Source organism: Drosophila nasuta, unplaced genomic scaffold (genome assembly GCF_023558535.2).
Source record: "Drosophila nasuta strain 15112-1781.00 unplaced genomic scaffold, ASM2355853v1 ctg76_pilon, whole genome shotgun sequence".
Taxonomy (NCBI): Eukaryota; Metazoa; Arthropoda; class Insecta; order Diptera; family Drosophilidae; genus Drosophila; species Drosophila nasuta.
The window spans coordinates 19,484-38,459 of NW_026869616.1; the positions used below are offsets into that span (position 1 = coordinate 19,484).

The 18,976-nt window shown below is 38.9% G+C and overlaps 1 protein-coding gene across 1 annotated transcript; it reads left to right on the forward strand.

Moving 5' to 3' along the window:
* Positions 1 to 16,724: 16,724 nt before the first annotated feature.
* On the forward strand, positions 16,725 to 18,299 carry LOC132798055 (uncharacterized). The gene has a single exon (XM_060809771.1). It carries the CDS (start codon positions 16,725 to 16,727, stop codon positions 18,297 to 18,299), a length of 1,575 nt encoding a protein of 524 aa, XP_060665754.1.
* The last annotated feature ends 677 nt before the right edge of the window (positions 18,300 to 18,976 follow it).

The following is an 18,976-nucleotide window of genomic DNA, read 5'->3' on the forward strand; positions in this document are numbered from 1 at the left end:
TTGGTAGTTGAAATAGCCCATTAACAAGATAGATATGTTACAAGAATAAGTAGTGAAAGCCAATATATTTACCCTTACTTATGTCTCCCAAAAGAAAGTCATCAGAAATAACTATTTAAAAATAATAAAATGCCACTTGAACATAGTTTTGAGTCCAACCGAAATCAGCAACATGATAGTATGGCTGCAAATATCTGTATTATTTGCGGGGAAATCATGTTGAATACACAGCCTTGTGTTGTTACAAATTGTCACCACGTATTCCATAAAACTTGTTTGGAAACGCAAGTGCAAGTCCATAAAGAGTGTCCCAGCTGCTTAGTAGCAGTTCAACCAAAAGAATGGAGAGTAGTTGTTGGCAATCATTCTCCAAACTCCAAAAGTGACGATGCAAATCCAACGCAACGAGTAGTTGCAACTGGATATCGCCCGGTTACTCGATCGTTAGCACATCAGTTAGAATCTTTGAATTCACAGGCACCAAAAGGAGCCGAAGCGCTGATCACTATTGACGCTCCATCTCACGATATTAGTCCTCCGCCTGATAGTACTCCAGCGAATGTGAGATTACAGGCAAATCGGAATCCGAATGCACCCGCTAGAAGAGGTCGTCCAACAAGACAACGAAGATCAACTCATTCTCAAGCGCCACCCAATTTTCAGATAGATGTAGAGTCCATTGTCCGAGAAACGGTTACTCGCGTTTTGTCCTCTATGTCAGGTTCGGGAAGTCTAGGTGCTCCAAATGGCCACGTAGCTCATCGTGAAACGCCGATTACTCCACGAAGTAGCCGATCCACTAATCTTATACAGAATTTAGGGCCACATAGAATCTCAGACATTCTACAGAAATGGGGTGTCCGATTTGATGGTACCGCAGAAGGATTATCTGTTGAGGAATTCTTATATAGAGTGCAAATCCTAACGCGCGAGCATTTTGAGGGGACTTGGAAATTATAAGTTGAAATATCCATCAGCTGTTGATAGGAAAGGCAAATAGTTGGTTTTGGAGATACCATAAGAGTGTCCAAACTTTCAACTGGCGAGAATTTTGCGTAGCGTTCAGAAATCAGTATCGCGAGAGCAGATCAGTAACTGAATTACGGGAACAGATTCGATCACGTAAACAAAACCCAGGTGAATTCTTCGACGCGTTTTATGAAAGTGTTTGCAAACTGATGGACAGATTATCTGTTAGTTTTGCAGAAGACGAACTGGTAGAGATGATTCAGGGAAACTTACAGATTGACATGAAAAAGACTTCTGTTTGAAGATATCTCTTCCATTTCCGAGCTTCGTCGTTTGGTACATAAGCGTGAACATTTTCTGCAGGATATAGGTAGAGCACGTCAGCCACAAGTCAAAGCTGGTGCATATCGAGTATACGCCCTGGATGACGAGCAACCCGAAGAAGATCCTGAGAGTGACAAACAGGTTGAGATAGCAGCCATACAACATAAAACACCATTAGTATGCTGGAATTGCGATATTGCTGGTCACCTATGGGAGAATTGTTTGGCTGAAAGAAGAGTTTTATACCCGCTACCCATAGGGTAGAAGGGTATTATAACTTTGTGCCGACAGGAAATGTATGTAACAGGTAGAAGGAGGCATCTCCGACCCTATAAAGTATATATATTCTTGATCAGCGTCAACCGCCGAGACGATCTAGCCATGTCCGTCTGTCCGTCTGTGTGTCTGTCCGTCTGTGTGTCTGTCCGTCCGTCCGTATGAACACCTAGATCTCAGAGACTATAAGAGATAAAGCTATAATTTTTTTCGACAGCATTTGTTATGTTTGCACGCAGATCAAGTTTGTTTCAAATTTTGCCACGCCCACTTCCGCCCCCGCAAATCAAAAAATCGAATAACAAGCGTTTAAAGCTAAGGTTGTGAATTTTGGTATATATAATAATAACAATAGTAGTTATGATTCCTGAAAATTTGATTGCCATCAGATAAAATTGTCGAAGTTATTAAAGAAATACTTTTGTATGGGCAAAACCCCTTCTTACTAGGGGTCTGAGTTGCTTTGGCTGACAATCTGGTATATTGAGCCGTCCATGGTATATTTTGAATGCGGTACTATATCGATATACCACATATACCATTTGGTATATTTTTAGTGTATTTGCAGTATATTTGGTATATTTTGAGAATAATACCGCAAAATATATTGGCTTTAATCAAATTGGGTAGCGGGATCTCACAGTCGAGTACACTCGACTGTAGCTTTCTTTACTTGTTTGTTATGGATGCGGGGCTCCGCAAGTGTATAAGCCAAATTGCCAGAACTGCAAACAAAAGCAGGAAAACTGGCAAAGGGGGCATCCAATGCAGGAAGGATGTCCCAGAAATAGGAGATAAGTTGAATATAGAAAGTAAAACGGTTAGAATTTTAGAGCGAAAAGCAGATCCATTAACTCGTTCTGAAATACAAATTAGTTTTAAGCGTTATCATGAGAGATTGAGAGATTATTATATAGCCAGAGAGAGAATTTTTGCTGGACAGGGAAGAAGAGTCGTCGAAACACTATTCGTCAACGAAAATATTTTAAGGCTCTTAAAAGCAAGAAAGCTATGATGGTGTCACCCATTTTCCAGAATAATATTGACCGTCGTAGTTATGCAAGTGTTTCTTTCTTAGAGTTTTCCGAACTTGGCTTGCTTGATACTGGAGCAAACATCAGTTGTCTTGGGTATTCTTTGGCTGCGTTGGATTTTTCAAATCATCCCAATTTTAAGCCAATAAAGTCGCAAGTTCGAACAGCTGATGCTAAAGTGCACCAGGTGTATGGAATTTTGAAAGTACAAATGAAATATAAAGGCAAGGAAATACAGATAGATCTTTACATTATTCCATCGATAGCTCAGAAATTAATACTAGGAATAGATTTCTGGCGAGAATTTGAACTCGCACCAGGAGTAATTAGCTCAATTTTGTCGGAAGAGATAGAACACGATCAAGCTGATGATAGATATCCATTATCCATGCAAAAACGACAGCAATTGGAGGCAGTAAAGGAGTTATTTCCAAATTTTGAAAGACAGGGAATGGGTCGAACGGCGTTAATTAAACATAACATTGAAATTGGTGATAGTAAGCCAGTGAAGCAGCGTCACTATCCAGTGAGTCCTGCAGTTGAAAAGTTGATGTTCGTAGAAATTGATCGCATGCTTCAGCTTGGGGTAATTGAACCATCGCAAAGTGCTTGGAGCTCTCCAATGCGCATGGTGGTAAAGCCAAACAAGGTTCGATTATGCTTGGATGCTCGAAAGCTAAATGAGGCCACCCGAAAGGATGCTTATTCGTTGCAAAGCATTGAAGGTATCTTCGCTCGACTTCCAAAGGCTAATTTGATTTCTAAGCTAGATCTCAAAGATGCATATTGGCAGATAGAGCTTACCGAAGAAGCGAAACCGTTGACTGCTTTCACTGTTCCAGGTCGATCTTTATACCAATTTACCGTCATGCCCTTTGGTCTGTGCAATGCTCCTTCTACAATGTCGAGATTAATGAATGATTTAATCCCGCCCGATTTACGCCATTGCGTTTTCGGATATCTGGATGATCTCGTTATCGTTTCCGAAGATTTTTCATCTCACCTTGCTGTGTTAATTCGCATAGCAGATCAATTTCGAAAGGCAAACCTTACGTTGAACGTTTCTAAAAGTCACTTTTGTGTCACAAAGGTTAATTACTTAGGATATGTAATAAGTAATGGGGAGTAGCAACCGATCCAGAGAAAATATCTTGTGTACTAAACTGGCCTACTCCCAAGAACTTGAAGCAAGTTCGAGGTTTCCTCGAGTTTGTGGTTGGTACCGAAGATTCATTAAAGATTTTGCTGAAATTTCGTGTCCCATTACCGAAGTGTTGAAAACAAAAATGCTTTAAATGGTCGTTAGAAGCCCAGGAAGCAATGGATAGGTTAAAGACATTGTTAACTACCGCTCCAGTGCTGCAAAATGCAGATTTTTCTCGAAAATTTTTCTTACATTGCCATGCCAGCGATCATGGTATTGGTGCTGTATTAGTGCAACTTTCAGATACAGGAGAGGAACGGCCACTGGCATTTATGTCAAAAATTGTCGAAAGCTCAAAGAAATTATAGCGTAACAGAAAGAGAGTGTCTTGCAGTAATTTTAGCCGTTGAAAAATTCAGATGCTATCTCGAACTACAACCATTCGAAGTAGTGACGGATCATTCGAGTCTCTTATGGCTAATGCGACAGCAGAATGTATCTTGCAGATTGGCTAGATGGATACTTCGTTTACAAGCGTTTAAGTTTACCATTTCGCATCGAAAAGGCAAGGATCACGTTGTTCCAGATGCATTGTCAAGAATTAGTGAAGCAGAGATTGATAGCGTCGAATGGATAGGTCCAGAAATTGATTTAGATTCTCCAGCATTTCTTGAGGCTGAGTACGTAGAACTCAAAGACTTAGTGGACGCGAATACTGAGAAATTCCCTGATTTGAAGGCTGTAGATAAATGTCTACATTCGCACCGAACACCCATCGGGAAACGCAGTTCAAGATATGGATGTTTGGAAGTTATGGGTGCCGGAGTCATTACGAGTTGCAGCTATTCGGCAAGCGCATGATTGCGTAGTATCTTCTCACGGTGGAATGCAGAAAACTATTGAACGATTGCGAAGGCACTTGTATTGGCCAGGTCTATCTAAACAAGTACGGGAATATGTGCGTGAATGTGATGTTTGATCATTTCAGCCGATATCATTGGCTATGTCCGTTAAAAAATTCACAACAGCAGCTGTTATCGAATTTCTTGGAAAACGAATCTTTGCAGAGTTTGGTGTTCCTGAGATCATTGTAAGTGACAATGGATCTCAATTCAAATCGAATGAATTTAAATCATTTTTAACAAAGTTTGGAATAATTCATACTTCATACTTCGCCTCAAAGCAATGCTGCCGAGAGGGTTAATCGCTATTTGCTAGCAGCTGTTCGCTCGTATCTTCGAACTGATCAGACAGAGTGGGATACAAACTTGACCCATATTTTTCAGCTCTACGATCCTCTTTACATCAAGCGATTGGCTGTTCGCCGTATAAAGCTTTATTCGGATTTAATATGATCAACCATGGTGGTGATTACAAGTTACTTAAAAATTATCTGTATTAGAAGAGTCACCCCTGCTGAATCCAAGGGATCAGATACAATTGTTGCGAGAGGATATTAAGCAAAATAGTCGTGCTGCTTATGAACGTAACGCTACGCAATACAATTTGCGAGCAAAGCCAGTTGCCTTTAAAGAAGGCCAAGAGGTGTTTAAAAGAAACTTTTATTTGAGCAATTTCTCGAACAATTTCAACAAAAAGTTAGGTTCACAGTTTACCAAGTGTCGAATAAAGAAGAAAGTAGGTACTGCATACTATATCTTGGAAACCCTACAAGGCAAAAGAAATTGGCACATATCACGCCAAGGATTTACGCAGCTAATTCCATCTAATCGTGCCTCGTAGACTCGTTAGATTATCTGGTTTTGTAATGGACCCATACAGTAAATAAAAAACAACAATAAAATTTAAAAACTTAAAATAACCCAAAAAAATAAATAATACGTTAGCATTTGAATTTAAATATTTAGGCGCGCATAGTCGTACGTTAGATATGTGACAAGTGGAGAGTTACAGCGTTGTAAGTGACAGATGCAAGTTCACCATGTGGTGAATTTCGCTCTCACTTGGGCTTTCTGCACTAGCAAGGTTAGATCTTTTTCAATCAAGATCTCAAAGGAAGCAGACGCCCTTGAGAATTCTGTATATCCACCCAGAACACCAAAAGAATTAAGGCCTCGTGTAAAAATTTCATAAAAAAAATTGTTTAAAATCAGGTGTCCACATATACATAAAAAGAAAAGAATAATCTTTGCTACCAGCCAACTGGCTAAGGCGACGACCGACAGCAGCAGCAGGGAGTAGACAACAAAACGGACAACAAATTAAATATCAATATAATATTCATATATTAGAATATATAACAGCTTTGATATAATATTATATACATACCATACCCATATGAGGACTTACTATTGGATTATATCTAACTTAAAATATAATACTAAATATAAAATTTAAAATTTAAATTCAAATATGAATTATATTTCAATACTATTTTAATTGAATTTACGTTTTATTGTTGAACATTTTGTATGGACAAGAAAAATTGTATACGAGAAAAGAAACGGCAACCAAGGCGGCAGTGAGTGCAACAGCACTATCGGCGGCGTCAGGAGCAGCAACGAAAATCAGCAGTGGCCTCCAGTGACAATCGCACTGTCAACACAACATCCAATCAGAGATGCGACGACGAGTGGCGCCAAAGATTTCAATGCCGACAAGTGGTGCGGGCTCGGCAACACATAGCAGCAAGTCGTAGCAACGAGTCTGCGAAACGCTCAGCCTTAGCAGCGCATGGCGCAACTTCCACACTGGTAACGAGAAGTGGCCACGATCAGCTATATGCTAATCCGTTCTCTCTCAAAAGAGTTTATCCGAAGCTTGGGTTCCTGCTTGAACCGTTTTAGCAACGCATGGCGTCGCTTCTACATCCTCTTGCTGTCCTCGGCGTCACTAAACTGGTGATTCAAGTGCAAATATCTAGGCGTATGGTGGCAACTCCCTTTGCAAAGTTGTTGCCACGCCTTTTGGCGCGGGGCCTCTGCAGTTGCAGATCAGTTGATGTGTGCTGTACTGTGGTCGTTGCCACGTGATTGCACACACAATATCCTACACCAGGAAAAACGTACTAATTAGAATTATGAAATGTGGTTTTCTCGCTACGTACCTTGTAAAACCATCAAGAGGGCCAAAGAAAATAAAAACAATGCACTTTGAAAAGTGCGCACTCCCCGAACAACACCAATAAAATATATATATAATATTATGACGGATGCCGTCAGATTTATTTTTAATATTTTGCTGCGGCACACTATCTTTGTAGCTTTCGAATTGAAAAGAGATGGTCTAGCCTAGATTAAGCGGGAATATCGATATTGCTTGATTAATCTAAGTTAGATACTTATGTGAATTGCAAAAGTGATCCTGCCAACTCACTGCAAATATTCGATAGATAATTAATAATATACTAACATCTGTTGGCGAGTGCATCAATCATCGAATGCAGATGTTATCGCGAGCAGCTGTTAGCTTGTACAACAGTCGCGTCGCAAATATCGATACCGCCATACAATTCAAATTCAAACTGCAATTAACGGACACTGCTCACCCCTACAGACTGTGTACAAAAGTATGTGAGTGTTCGTCAGAATCTACGTATGAGTGTATTATTGTCAGAGTTGCATTTTGGCGATGTTGTTGGTGTTGCACAACAAAATTGTTAAAGTCAAATTATCGTCGGAGTTCGTGGCGTACGTGCCAAAAAAATAAAAGTCGGCAGGATCCTAAAAGAAAGTGGTTCGGCTAATCTACTCCTGCTTGGTGATGCATGGTATGAATAGAATTAAGCGAACTATAATAATAGGTTTTAGGTTATTAAGCAACACAGCACGTCAGTGCTCTTCTGTGGTAGATTTAAGATTGTTCTTTATTTGAAATCATTATATGGACTTAGCCTAAGTACGTAATGTGTGAATGTTACTGCGCTGCCGTTGGCAGCGGCAGAATAGTAGATGTACATATATATGTCTTATATGCTATGTTAGGGAGAGTGTGCGGATGTGCACACCATAGTTTTGTTAACTTTTTGTTATCACTTTTAAATATTTCCAGGTTTTATTAGGATTCATACGAACTTGTTGTTCATATTTTTTTTGTTATCACTTTTTAAATATTTCCAGGTTTTATTAGGATTATTACGAACTTGTTGTTCATTGCTTGTTTAGTGCGCTTTTTTGTTGTCAGCGCATTGCTTTGCGTTGTTGTTCTTATTTAACATGCATACGAACTTGTTGCTCATTGCACTTGTCACTTGTTTAGTGCACTTTTTTTTTTTGTTGTCATCTCATTGCTTTGCGTTTTTGTTCTTATTTAGCATTACATACATAATGCCGGCACATCTTCGGCCGAGAAATTCACAAAAGGAAAATGTATTTCGTTTGTTGTTTGTTGTTTTTTTTTTTGTTTTAGATTATGCTTTTCATGTTTTTTGTTTGTTTCATATGGTGATTTGTATTGTATTATTTTTTTTTAAGTTTTTTTTAAAGTTCCGAAGAGCCTTAGTTCTTTTGCACGGTCGCCATATAATAATAGGTTTTAGGTTATTAAGCAACACAGCATGTCAGTGCTCTTCTGTGGTAGATTTAAGATTGTTCTTTATTTGAAATCATTATATGGACTTAGCCTAAGTACGTAATGTGTGAAAGATAATGCGCTGCCGTTGGCAGCGGCAGAATAGTAGATGTACATATATATGTCTTATATGCTATGTTAGGGAGAGAGAGTCTTATGGGCATATATGTATTGAAAGCGGTCACCGTGGGAATGGTGACTTAGCTTAAGTGCTGTCTTCGCGTTCAGCAATAAGTGGGTGATCTTATCTCACGTCCACTGGAATTTAATTGTTTACGTACTGCAACTTTGTGTTGCTGGGGACTCACGCCCGCTGAAGTTTGGTTATTTATTTAATGCAACTTTGTGTTGCTGTTTATGTATATATGCCCATACTACACCTCCCTCCTTTTGAAAAATAACGTTAATGAATGAAGTTATTTTCTATATTGATATACAGTGGATCACAGCTTATTTCAACCACCACCAACCGACAATTTTGAGTTAGTATACTGGCCAAACTAAAAGAGGTATTAACTTTATTTAAACGCAGGATTGTAGTTTAATGTTTTAACATACAAGATACTTTTCATTTATCAACTAATTTTTGTTTACTATATAAATAAGCTGTTGTACTTTTTTTTGGCATTTTTGTTTTGAATAATTTTATGTAGTTAACAAAAATTAGAGGATAAATGAAAAAGTATCTTGTATGTTAAAATATTAAACTACAATCCTGCGTTTAAATAAAGTTAATATTTCTTTTAGTTTGGCTAGTACACTGACTCAAAGTTGTCGGTTGGTGGTGGTTGAAATAAGCTGTGATCCACTGTATATAATTATATGAATATTTATTATTAATGAATTAAAATGATTATTATATTGAGTTTTAACTGAACAAAGAGAACAAACAAAAAAATTTTTTTTTTTAATTATTAATATTCAAACATATTTATGTCTTTATATATATATATATTTTTTTTTTTGTTTTGTTGGCTGATCAGACCTTTTTTCTATATTTGCTTTTTAGCCTATCTTTATGTACTATCTGTTGTTTCTAATTTTGTATTTTAATGGTTATATTATCATTTAATCCTATATCTAATACCTCATAAGGACCTTCGTATCTATTATCTAACTTATAACCTGTTTCGTTTTTAAGTAATACTTTATCTCCTATTTTAAATCAAAATTATTTATATTCTTATCGTATCTTAATTTTTTATCTGCTTTTGCTTTTTCTAACATTCTTCTAGCTCTATTGTATGACATTTCTAGTCTGCATTTTAATTCTTTGGAATAGTCTTCTATGTTGTATATTGGGTCTATCTTGTTTATTTTACTGAAATCTTTAAATTGTCTAGGTAATCTGCCAAATACTAGTTCATATGGGCAATAGTCATGAACTATTGAGGGTGTTGTATTGAAACAATAAGTGAAATATGGTAACCAAATGTCCCAATCACTTTTGTCAACTGATATATACGAACGTATATATTCATTGAAAGTTCGGTGACTTCTTTCTATTGTTCCTAGAGTTTGATGATGATGAGCGCTAGATGTTAGATTTTCTATATGCATATATTTGCATAATTCGTTTATAAGTGAATTTTTGTATTCTGTACCTTGATCCGTAATGAACGTCTTCATTGGACCGTACTTCAATACAAATGATTCGAATATAGCCTTTGCAACTGTTTTAGCACTTTTATTCGGTGTTGGAATAGTGACTAAAAACTTAGTTAGATCGCATATGATTGTAACTGCATACTCATTTCCGTCTTCCGATTTCGGTAATGGACCAATGGTATCAATTAAAACTGTATCAAATGCTGTTGCTGGCGTTGGTGTCAATGTTAATGGTGTTTTGGTATGTGTTGTTGTTTTGGCTTGTTGGCATTTCAAACAAGTCTTTACATACTTTGATATTGTCTTAGTCATTTGTGGCCAATAATAAAATCTTTTGATTTTTGACAGGGCTCGCGCAATACCTGTGTGGCCTCCTTCTATAGGATCATCATGGAATTTTGTCAAAATTTCGTTAATTTGAGCTTCATCGTTTTTTGTAGAATAGCTAGTTCTACTTTTTCGAGTACTCGATTGCCCTTTGTTTTAAATTCATTTAGTGATACAAATTCGAATATTTGTTCACTTGGTGATATTCGCATTTTTGTTATTTTATGCATTCCGGCTTTTAAAGCCTTTGAAAGAATTGATTTAGATCAAATGTTTCATTAGCATACAAGTCATTAACATCAAAGCGTGAAACAATTGTTTTTCCTCGTTTTAATAAACACTTATGTTTATCTATTTTGATTAGAACATGTTTCTTTGTGTCATTATTGTTGACAACTTCATAGACTTTGGGCTTTTCTATTATTTGCTTATTTATATTTTTTGTTTTGACCTTGGTATCTTCTTTGCAGGAATTTTCCTGTGCAGCTTTTGATCTAGTCGTTACTTTTAGTATTTCTCTGTTAATTGTTTTCAATTCTTTTATTGTTATGCGTGACAAGGCGTCCGCAATATGGTTATCTTTCCCTTAAGATATTCTACAGTAAAGTCATACTCTTCTAAGTCCAGCCTCATGCGAGTGAGTTTGGAACTCGGATTTTTCATAGAGAATAGGTATGACAATGGTCTATGATCGCTTTTTACCATGAAATGCTTGCCATATATGTATGGTCGAAAATGATTTATTGTTTGCTGAAATCTGGGTACTGTAATATTGTTGGTTTCATTAATTCCTTTTTAAATATTCGAATGCACTATTGCATTCTGCTGTCCATTCAAATTGGACATTCTTTTTACAAAGCCTCGTTAAGTGGCGTGAGTGATCAGAAAAATTTTAATGAAACGTCTGTAATAGTTACAGAAAGCTACGAAACGTCTAGCACTGTCAGCATCTGTTGGTATAGGATATTTTTCTATAACTTCATATTTGGTGTCATCTGGGAGTATACCTTTATCGGTACATTTGTGACCCAAATATGTGACTTCAGATTATGTTGCCTACATAGCTCGAATACATTTGTTAAATTTTTGAGCATATGTTTTTCTGAACAACCTATTACTACTAAATCATCCATATATAGAAATGCTTGCGATGGTTCAAGACCAGAGAATGCAAGTGTCATCATACGTTGGAAAGAGTTTGGTGCTACTTTCAATCCGTATGGTAGTCGCGTGAAGCGATATGAACCGTTGGCTGTTGAAATTGATGTTATATCTCTATACTTTTTATCTAGTTCTATCTGGTGGAATCAGACATTAGGTTGAGACATGAAAAATATTTTGCTCTTCCTAATTGATCAAGAATATCTTCTATTCTTGGAAGTGGAAATTTGTCTGACGATAGTTTCTTATTTATTTGACGATAGTCTACTGCTAATCGCCATCTTTTTCCGTTGAATTCGGAAGTGGTTTCTTTGGAACCAAAAGTAACGGACTATTATATTCGGACATTGATGGTTCAACAATTCCATCATCTATTAATTTCTTAACTTGTCGAGCGATTTCTGGTTTTGGCTATCTGCCATACGATAATTTTAATATGGACTGGTGTTTTATCTCCTAATCTGAGTTTTTGTTTGTAAAATTGTTAGCTGATATTGGTTCTGTTTCCAAACCAAATATATCGCTAAATTCGGTGCATAAATTAGTTAAAACTGTATGAAACTGTTTAGGAAATCTTAACTGTTTAAGGATTTCTTTGGTTCTATTATCGTTTTCTAATGATGTTGTAGAAATGTCATAGTATTCCAATGATTCGCATTTGATCTTTGCGCCTTCTATTATGGCGTCTTTAGTATTTGTATTTATAATACGAATTAATGCTATTTTCGCTATCGACAATTGTAGTTGCTATTATTATGCCCGGTTGTAGTTCCTGATTTGGTATTACAACCGTTTTTCACTAGTGAGTAATTTGACTTGTCTAATTACTTCGCATCTAGTTGGTAATAATAATTTGTCGGAATCTAAATTGTGTAAAATTGGAATGTTTATATGTCTATTGAAGTTATTGGGTCTTATTATGAACCAGTCTTGATTGCTTTGAAATTCTAATATGCAATTGTATTTTTATGAAATCTAAACCGATTATGCCATCGCGTGGTATCGGAAAATTCTCAGGTACTACATGAAATTCATGTGGTACTAGAACATCCTGAATGCGTAGGTCAAGATCGACTGTTCCTATAGACTGTATGGTTCCTTGCCCAATACCTGTAATATTTGATATACTACTGAAATTTAAGTTATTGAATTCATTTGCTTTGTCTTTTAGCAATGAAATGTCTGCACCTGTGTCTATTAGTAATCTAAGAACTGTTTGTTTTGTAGTTCTTTGCTTTCATAAAAATACTCAGATTTAGGTTCAATTGAAACACCTTTACTGCTGATTGCTTAAGGGGTTTTGCTGTTTTCCGATTGTACGTTACGCACATTTCGGTTGTTATTTTCGTTTTGATATTGATTATTATTTTGGCTTTGGTTACCCCTTCGGTTACCTCCGCCTCTGTTATTGCCACGGCCGCAATAGTTTCCGCGACCTCTGTTATTATTGTTGTTACCATTCTGGTTGTAATTATTTCTGCCTCTACCGCGGTAGTTGGCATTATAATTACCTCGTCTATTATTCCCATTGTAGAATAAGACGGTGTTGGCATTGCCGGTCATTTCTGTACTGCAATGTATATATTTTCCATTGCATCGTTGAATGTACTGAATGTACCTGCTGTTAAGATCATTTTAGTGACTCATTGGCACAGTTTTTGATCATTGCCGATATCGACTCTTTCGTCGCGAATTTGTCGGCATTATCGGCGTCTAATCCGCCGTCTATGTAAGCTGCTTCAAGCTGCTTACGCATGTTGTCTACGTCGGTCGCGTACTGGGACACGGATTTGCCTTTTGTTGGGCATTCATCAACTTGGCTTTTATAACGTCAGGCGATTCGCCTTTACGTTTGCCTGCAGTATGTTAATTATTGCTTGTCTATACAAGCGACGTCTATATGTCGCATGTTCGACTTTATACGTCAATGGTCAATAATTTTTGTCTTTATGACCTCTACTGCTAAAGCTTCTTGATCTCCTTTAGTGAGATCCGTCAACTTTAATGCTGTCACAAACCTATTTAGATGGAGTTTTTACCATCGAATTCAGGTATTGTGGCGGATACCTGTTTCAGGTATGCTCTATGAGCTTCTAGTGTATTGGCCATGTTGATTGTATCTGATTGTGCTATGCTTGTTTTGTATCTTCTAAAGATTCGATATCGCTTTCGATATCTAAATCCTCTTGCGGTTGTGACTCGTCCAGATCTTTTAGCTGGCTTTCGTCGAATTCCGCTTTTGGTACTTCTATTATAATACTGTGTCTAACACTAGTATTATGTAGTCGTTACCGAAAGAACTGAGAACTTTTAAGCATTGAGCTTTATGTTCTTCAGTGAGTCTTTCTCTATTTGTTAGTATAAGTTTCTGTAACGCATTGTATTGAGTTATCAATACATTTATGTGATAACTAAGCGTCTGAGTTTTATCAGAGCGTTTTTGTTAATGCATTTATACGATTTATCAAAAACGTCTCTAATATTGTTTATGGATGTCGCTAGATTTAGCCATTCCATGTATGTACATTTTAGCGATGTAATCGCACTTGTACTTTGTGGTGTGGTCTGTATTATGACCATCACATACGCTAGTATATCTTTAGATTTTTTCTAAATCGTTGGCTCGACTCATGTAAGTCTTTCTCAACGATCTTTTGTGAAGAAGATATATCTTCAATACTAAGTTAAAGGCTGATATGATCACCAAAATCAAAAATAGTACATACAATGAGTTTAAGTGCGGAGTTGTATCCACTATCTCTACTGTATTTACTACATTTGGTATTGTCGTCCGCTTTGGACTGTGTGCCACCCATTATGGGAAGATTATGACATAGGTATGCCTTGAATATTTTAAAAATATTATATTATTTTGTAGTGTTCCTATTAAAACTCTATATCATTTCCTGAATAATGAATGAAATCATTGTACTCAGTTTACATCATATGCAAATTATCAAGTTTACAATTTTTTACTTATTTTAAATTTACTACCGAGTACAATGTGTTAATAATGAGAATGCCCTAGCGTGTTAGTATTGTTGTTTTGTTGCAGCGGAAACCGCATTGGCAACATTAAATATATTTTGGCGGTTGGAGCTATGGCTTTTAAAACAGCTCGCCGCGTTACTTCGCACCGCGAAGTTGATTATTGATGGCTGCAAGGCGCTCCTTGTAGCGCTGTCGGTCTTCCTCGTTGGTTGCCGTTTTCAGCAACTCGATGTTCAGCTTCCTTACGCTGAGTAGTTTTATTCGGCAGCCACCTCGTTTCTTCTTAGGTGGCTGCTCCTCGCTGCTGTCCTCGCCTTGTACTCTTCGATTGACAAGGGCTTTGGTCCCGCGGCAGGATCTGCCTCTATTGCCTCTTGAAGGCTTGGCAGATCCCTTTGCTCGACAGGAGCAGGGTGTTGAAAAGTTGGTTTACTCGTCATTCGCTAGTGTAGCTCGTCTGCTACTCCTACGTTGCTATAGTGTGCGGATGTGCACACCATAGTTTTGTTAACTTTTGTTATCACTTTTAAATATTTCCAGGTTTTATTAGGATTCATACGAACTTGTTGTTCATATTTTTTTTTGTTATCACTTTTTAAATATTTCCAGGTTTTATTAGGATTATTACGAACTTGTTGTTCATTGCTTGTTTAGTGCGCTTTTTTTTTTGTTGTCAGCGCATTGCTTTGCGTTGTTGTTCTTATTTAACATGCATACGAACTTGTTGCTCATTGCACTTGTCACTTGTTTAGTGCACTTTTTTTTGTTGTCATCTCATTGCTTTGCGTTTTTTGTTCTTATTTAGCATTACATACATAATGCCGGCACATCTTCGGCCGAGAAATTCACAAAAGGAAAATGTATTTCGTTTGTTGTTTGTTGTTTTTTTTTTTTTGTTTTTAGATTATGCTTTTCATGTTTTTTGTTTGTTTCATATGGTGATTTGTATTGTATTATTTTTTTTTTTTAAGTTTTTTTTAAAGTTCCGAAGAGCCTTAGTTCTTTTGCACGGTCGCCATATAATAATAGATTTTAGGTTATTAAGCAACACAGCATGTCAGTGCTCTTCTGTGGTAGATTTAAGATTGTTCTTTATTTGAAATCATTATATGGACTTAGCCTAAGTACGTAATGTGTGAATGTTAATGCGCTGCCGTTGGCAGCGGCAGAATAATAGATGTACATATATATGTCTTATATGTTATGTTAGGGAGAGAGAGTCTTATGGGCATATATGTATTGAAAGCGGTCAGCGTGGGAATGCTGACTTAGCTTAAATGCTGTCTTCGCGTGCAGCAATAAGTGGGTGATCTTATTTCACGTCCACTGGAATTTAATTGTTTACGTACTGCAACTTTGTGTTGCTGGGGACTCAAGTCCGCTGAAGTTTGGTTATTTATTTAATGCAACTTTGTGTTGCTGTTTATGTATATATGCCCATACTACAGAACATACTTAATTTATTAACAAAAGTAATTTGAATTTTAATAACATTATGAAATGACAAGAAAAATGTCAAGAAAAAATATAGAAATAAATAATTTAACGGACTAACATGGTATGTGTTTATGAGGCGGAAATTATTTAAATAAGGCAAAAAGCAAAAGAATAAATAAATATAGACTAAAAATAATTAACCTATAAATATAATATAAATAATTGTTTTTGGGTTTGAAAGTTACTAATAATTCATGAAATATGAAATTTAAATGAACTAATTTTCTTCATTGGGATGGGATGGCTTTCATTCGTACAGAGTAAAATTTCTGATTGCGGTCAACTTGGTGGCCGCCAGTGCGATCTCTGTCTACGAATGATTGCAAGTTGACACACAGCCTCCTCGTGGCACCTCCTGGGTAGCTATCCTAGCATCCGCTAGATAGCGAGCTAATGTGTGCAGCGAGTCATCCGGACGGTAAATGGTTGAGCGCAGGGTTTGGAACCCGCCTCGGAAAAAGAAGCCCAAGGAAAACCAAAGCGAAAGCCTCGGAAAGGATCCCCTTATGTTGACGACCACCGCAAAATGAAAAGGACTACGATTTAAGGATATGCACCTGAAATGTCCGAACCCTTAATTGGGAAGGTGCCTCTATCCAACTGGCGGATGCCCTCGAGAAATTAAAGGCTGACATTACCGCCATCCAGGAAATGAGATGGACAGGACAAGGTTGTTCCAAGCGAGCAAACTGTGATATTTACTACAGCTGCCATGCGGAGAGGCGCGAATTTGTATGCGGATTTGTAGTAAGCCGGAGACTTCGCCACCACGTCTCCAATTTCACCCCAGTGAGTGAACGGCTGGCTACAATCCGCGTCAAAGCTAGATTTTTAATCTTAGCATAATTTGCGCGCACGCCCCGATGGAGGAGAAGGACGATGCTGCTAAGGATGCATTCTACGCGAGACTCGAGGACACATACGACCGCTGCCCAAACCACGACGTGAAGATCATCCTCGGGGACTTCAACGCAAAGGTTGGGCGCGAACGCATCTTTGACCGCACCGTCGCTCAATTCAGCCTCCACGAGACCACCTCGAACAACGGTTTCAGGCTGATTGACTTCGCCGCGGCGCGAAACATGGTAGTGAGTAGCACCAGATTTCGGCACCTCGACATCCACAAGGCCACATGGCTGTCCCCTGATCAGAAAACGCGCAACCAGATTGATCATGTTGTGATAGACGGAAGGCATGCCTCAAGCGTGATGAACGTGCGTACGTTCCGTGGAGTCAACATAGACTCGGACCACTATCTTGTCGCAGCCAAGATACCCATTCGGCTATGCCGAGCGAAAAACGTACGCCCCATCACGCAACGAAAGCTTGACGTCACTAGGCTGCGATCACAACGGACAGCAACAGCCTACTCCACTCACCTCTCGGAACTGCTCCACCAACCAACCCCTCTTCCTGTTGACGCCGGCGGACTCTGGGCGCACATATCCCACTCCATGCGAGCTGCCGCTGAAACAGCCATTGGGTTCAGGCGCCCACCCACACGGAACCAAGGAGTGTCGCGTCGCAGCTGCGGCAAAAACGCCGCCTACAGAAGAACGCTGCAGTCTGGCGCAACGCGAGCTACGTGTGAACGTTACAGGGAGAAAAGGAAGGAAGAGAGGCGGCTTTTTAGACGGAAAAAACGGGAGAAAGAAAAGCGAGAGTGCGAGGAACTCGAGGTGTTGCAGGACAGAAATGATGCTCGAAAATTTTACCAACAAGTCAACCGTCTGACACATGGTTTCAACACCGGAGCATCTAACTGTCGAGATGAAAACGGAAATCTGGTTACAGATACGCAGTGCACGCTGAGGTTATGGAGGGCGCATTTCTCCAAGCTGCTAGCAGGCGATGACGGCACCAATCCCGCCATTGGAGGAAGCAACCCGATACCACCAATCGACGACAATGTGGATATACCACTACCTAGCCATGACGAGGTCCGAGTTGCTATTATGCGACTCAAAAACAACAAAGCAGCCGGTGCTGATGGACTGCCTGCAGAGTTGTTTAAGGCCGGCGGCGAAGAGCTGATAAGGTGCGGGCATCAGCTCTTCTGCAGAATATGGCTAGAAGAAAGCATGCCCAACCATTGGAATCTCAGCGTCCTTTGTCCTGTGCTGAAGAAAGGCGACCCGACGATATGCACCAACTACCGGGGAATTAGCCTGATTGCCATCTCATATAAGGTCCTATCGAGCGTAATATGTGAACGACTGAAGCCGTATACCAGCACACTGATCGGATTATCAGTGCGGCTTCAGACCTGGCAAATCCACCATAGACCAGATCTTCACATTGCGCCAAATCCTGGAAAACCCACGAAAATGGAATTGACACACACCATCTCTTTGTCGATTACAAAGCTGCATTCGATAGTCCGACACGAGAACGCCTATATGCCACCATGTCTGAGTTCGGTATTCCTGCAAAGCTGATACGTCTTTGCAGGATGACATTGAGCAGCACCATCAGCTCTGTCAAGTTAGGAACGAACCTCTCCGAACCTTTCAATACCGTTCGAGGTTTCAGACAAGGCGACCCCTTCGTGATGGAAGGGGTTTTGCGGAAAACCGATATACATCGAGCTGGCACTATTTTTATAAAAGTGTCCAGCTCCTTGCTAATCTGATGATATTGACATCTTTGGCCGCAGCAAGCGTGATGTCACTGCTCCATTTTCCGCTATCGAAAAAGAGTCAGCAAAAGTGGGTTTGGCGGTAAACGAGGGCAAGACGAAGTATATGCTGTCGACAAGCGGGAGGCGCGGCGACTAGACTCCCAGGTGGTAACTATATGTTCGAAGTGGTCAAGGAGTTCACATACCTTGGCACTGCCATCAACACCAAAAATGACGTCAGCCTGGAGATCAAGCGAAGAATCACACTTGCCAATAGGTGCTACTTTGGTCTGAGTAGGCAAATGTGCAATAGAGACCTCTCTCACCGAACAAAATTAACACTCTACAAGACACTCATCCTACCCGTGCTCTTATATGGCGCAGAAGCATGGGTAGTGTCAATGACAGATGCAGCAGCGCTTGGGTGTTCGAGAGGAAAATTCTTCGCAAGATCTTCGGTCCCGTTCGGATTGGGACGACTTTCGCATTCGGATG

What these genes read in the sequence shown, in the direction of transcription:
- LOC132798055 (XM_060809771.1), top strand. Translation starts at nt 16,725, where the DNA reads ATGGAGGAGAAGGACGATGCTGCTAAGGATGCATTCTACGCGAGACTC.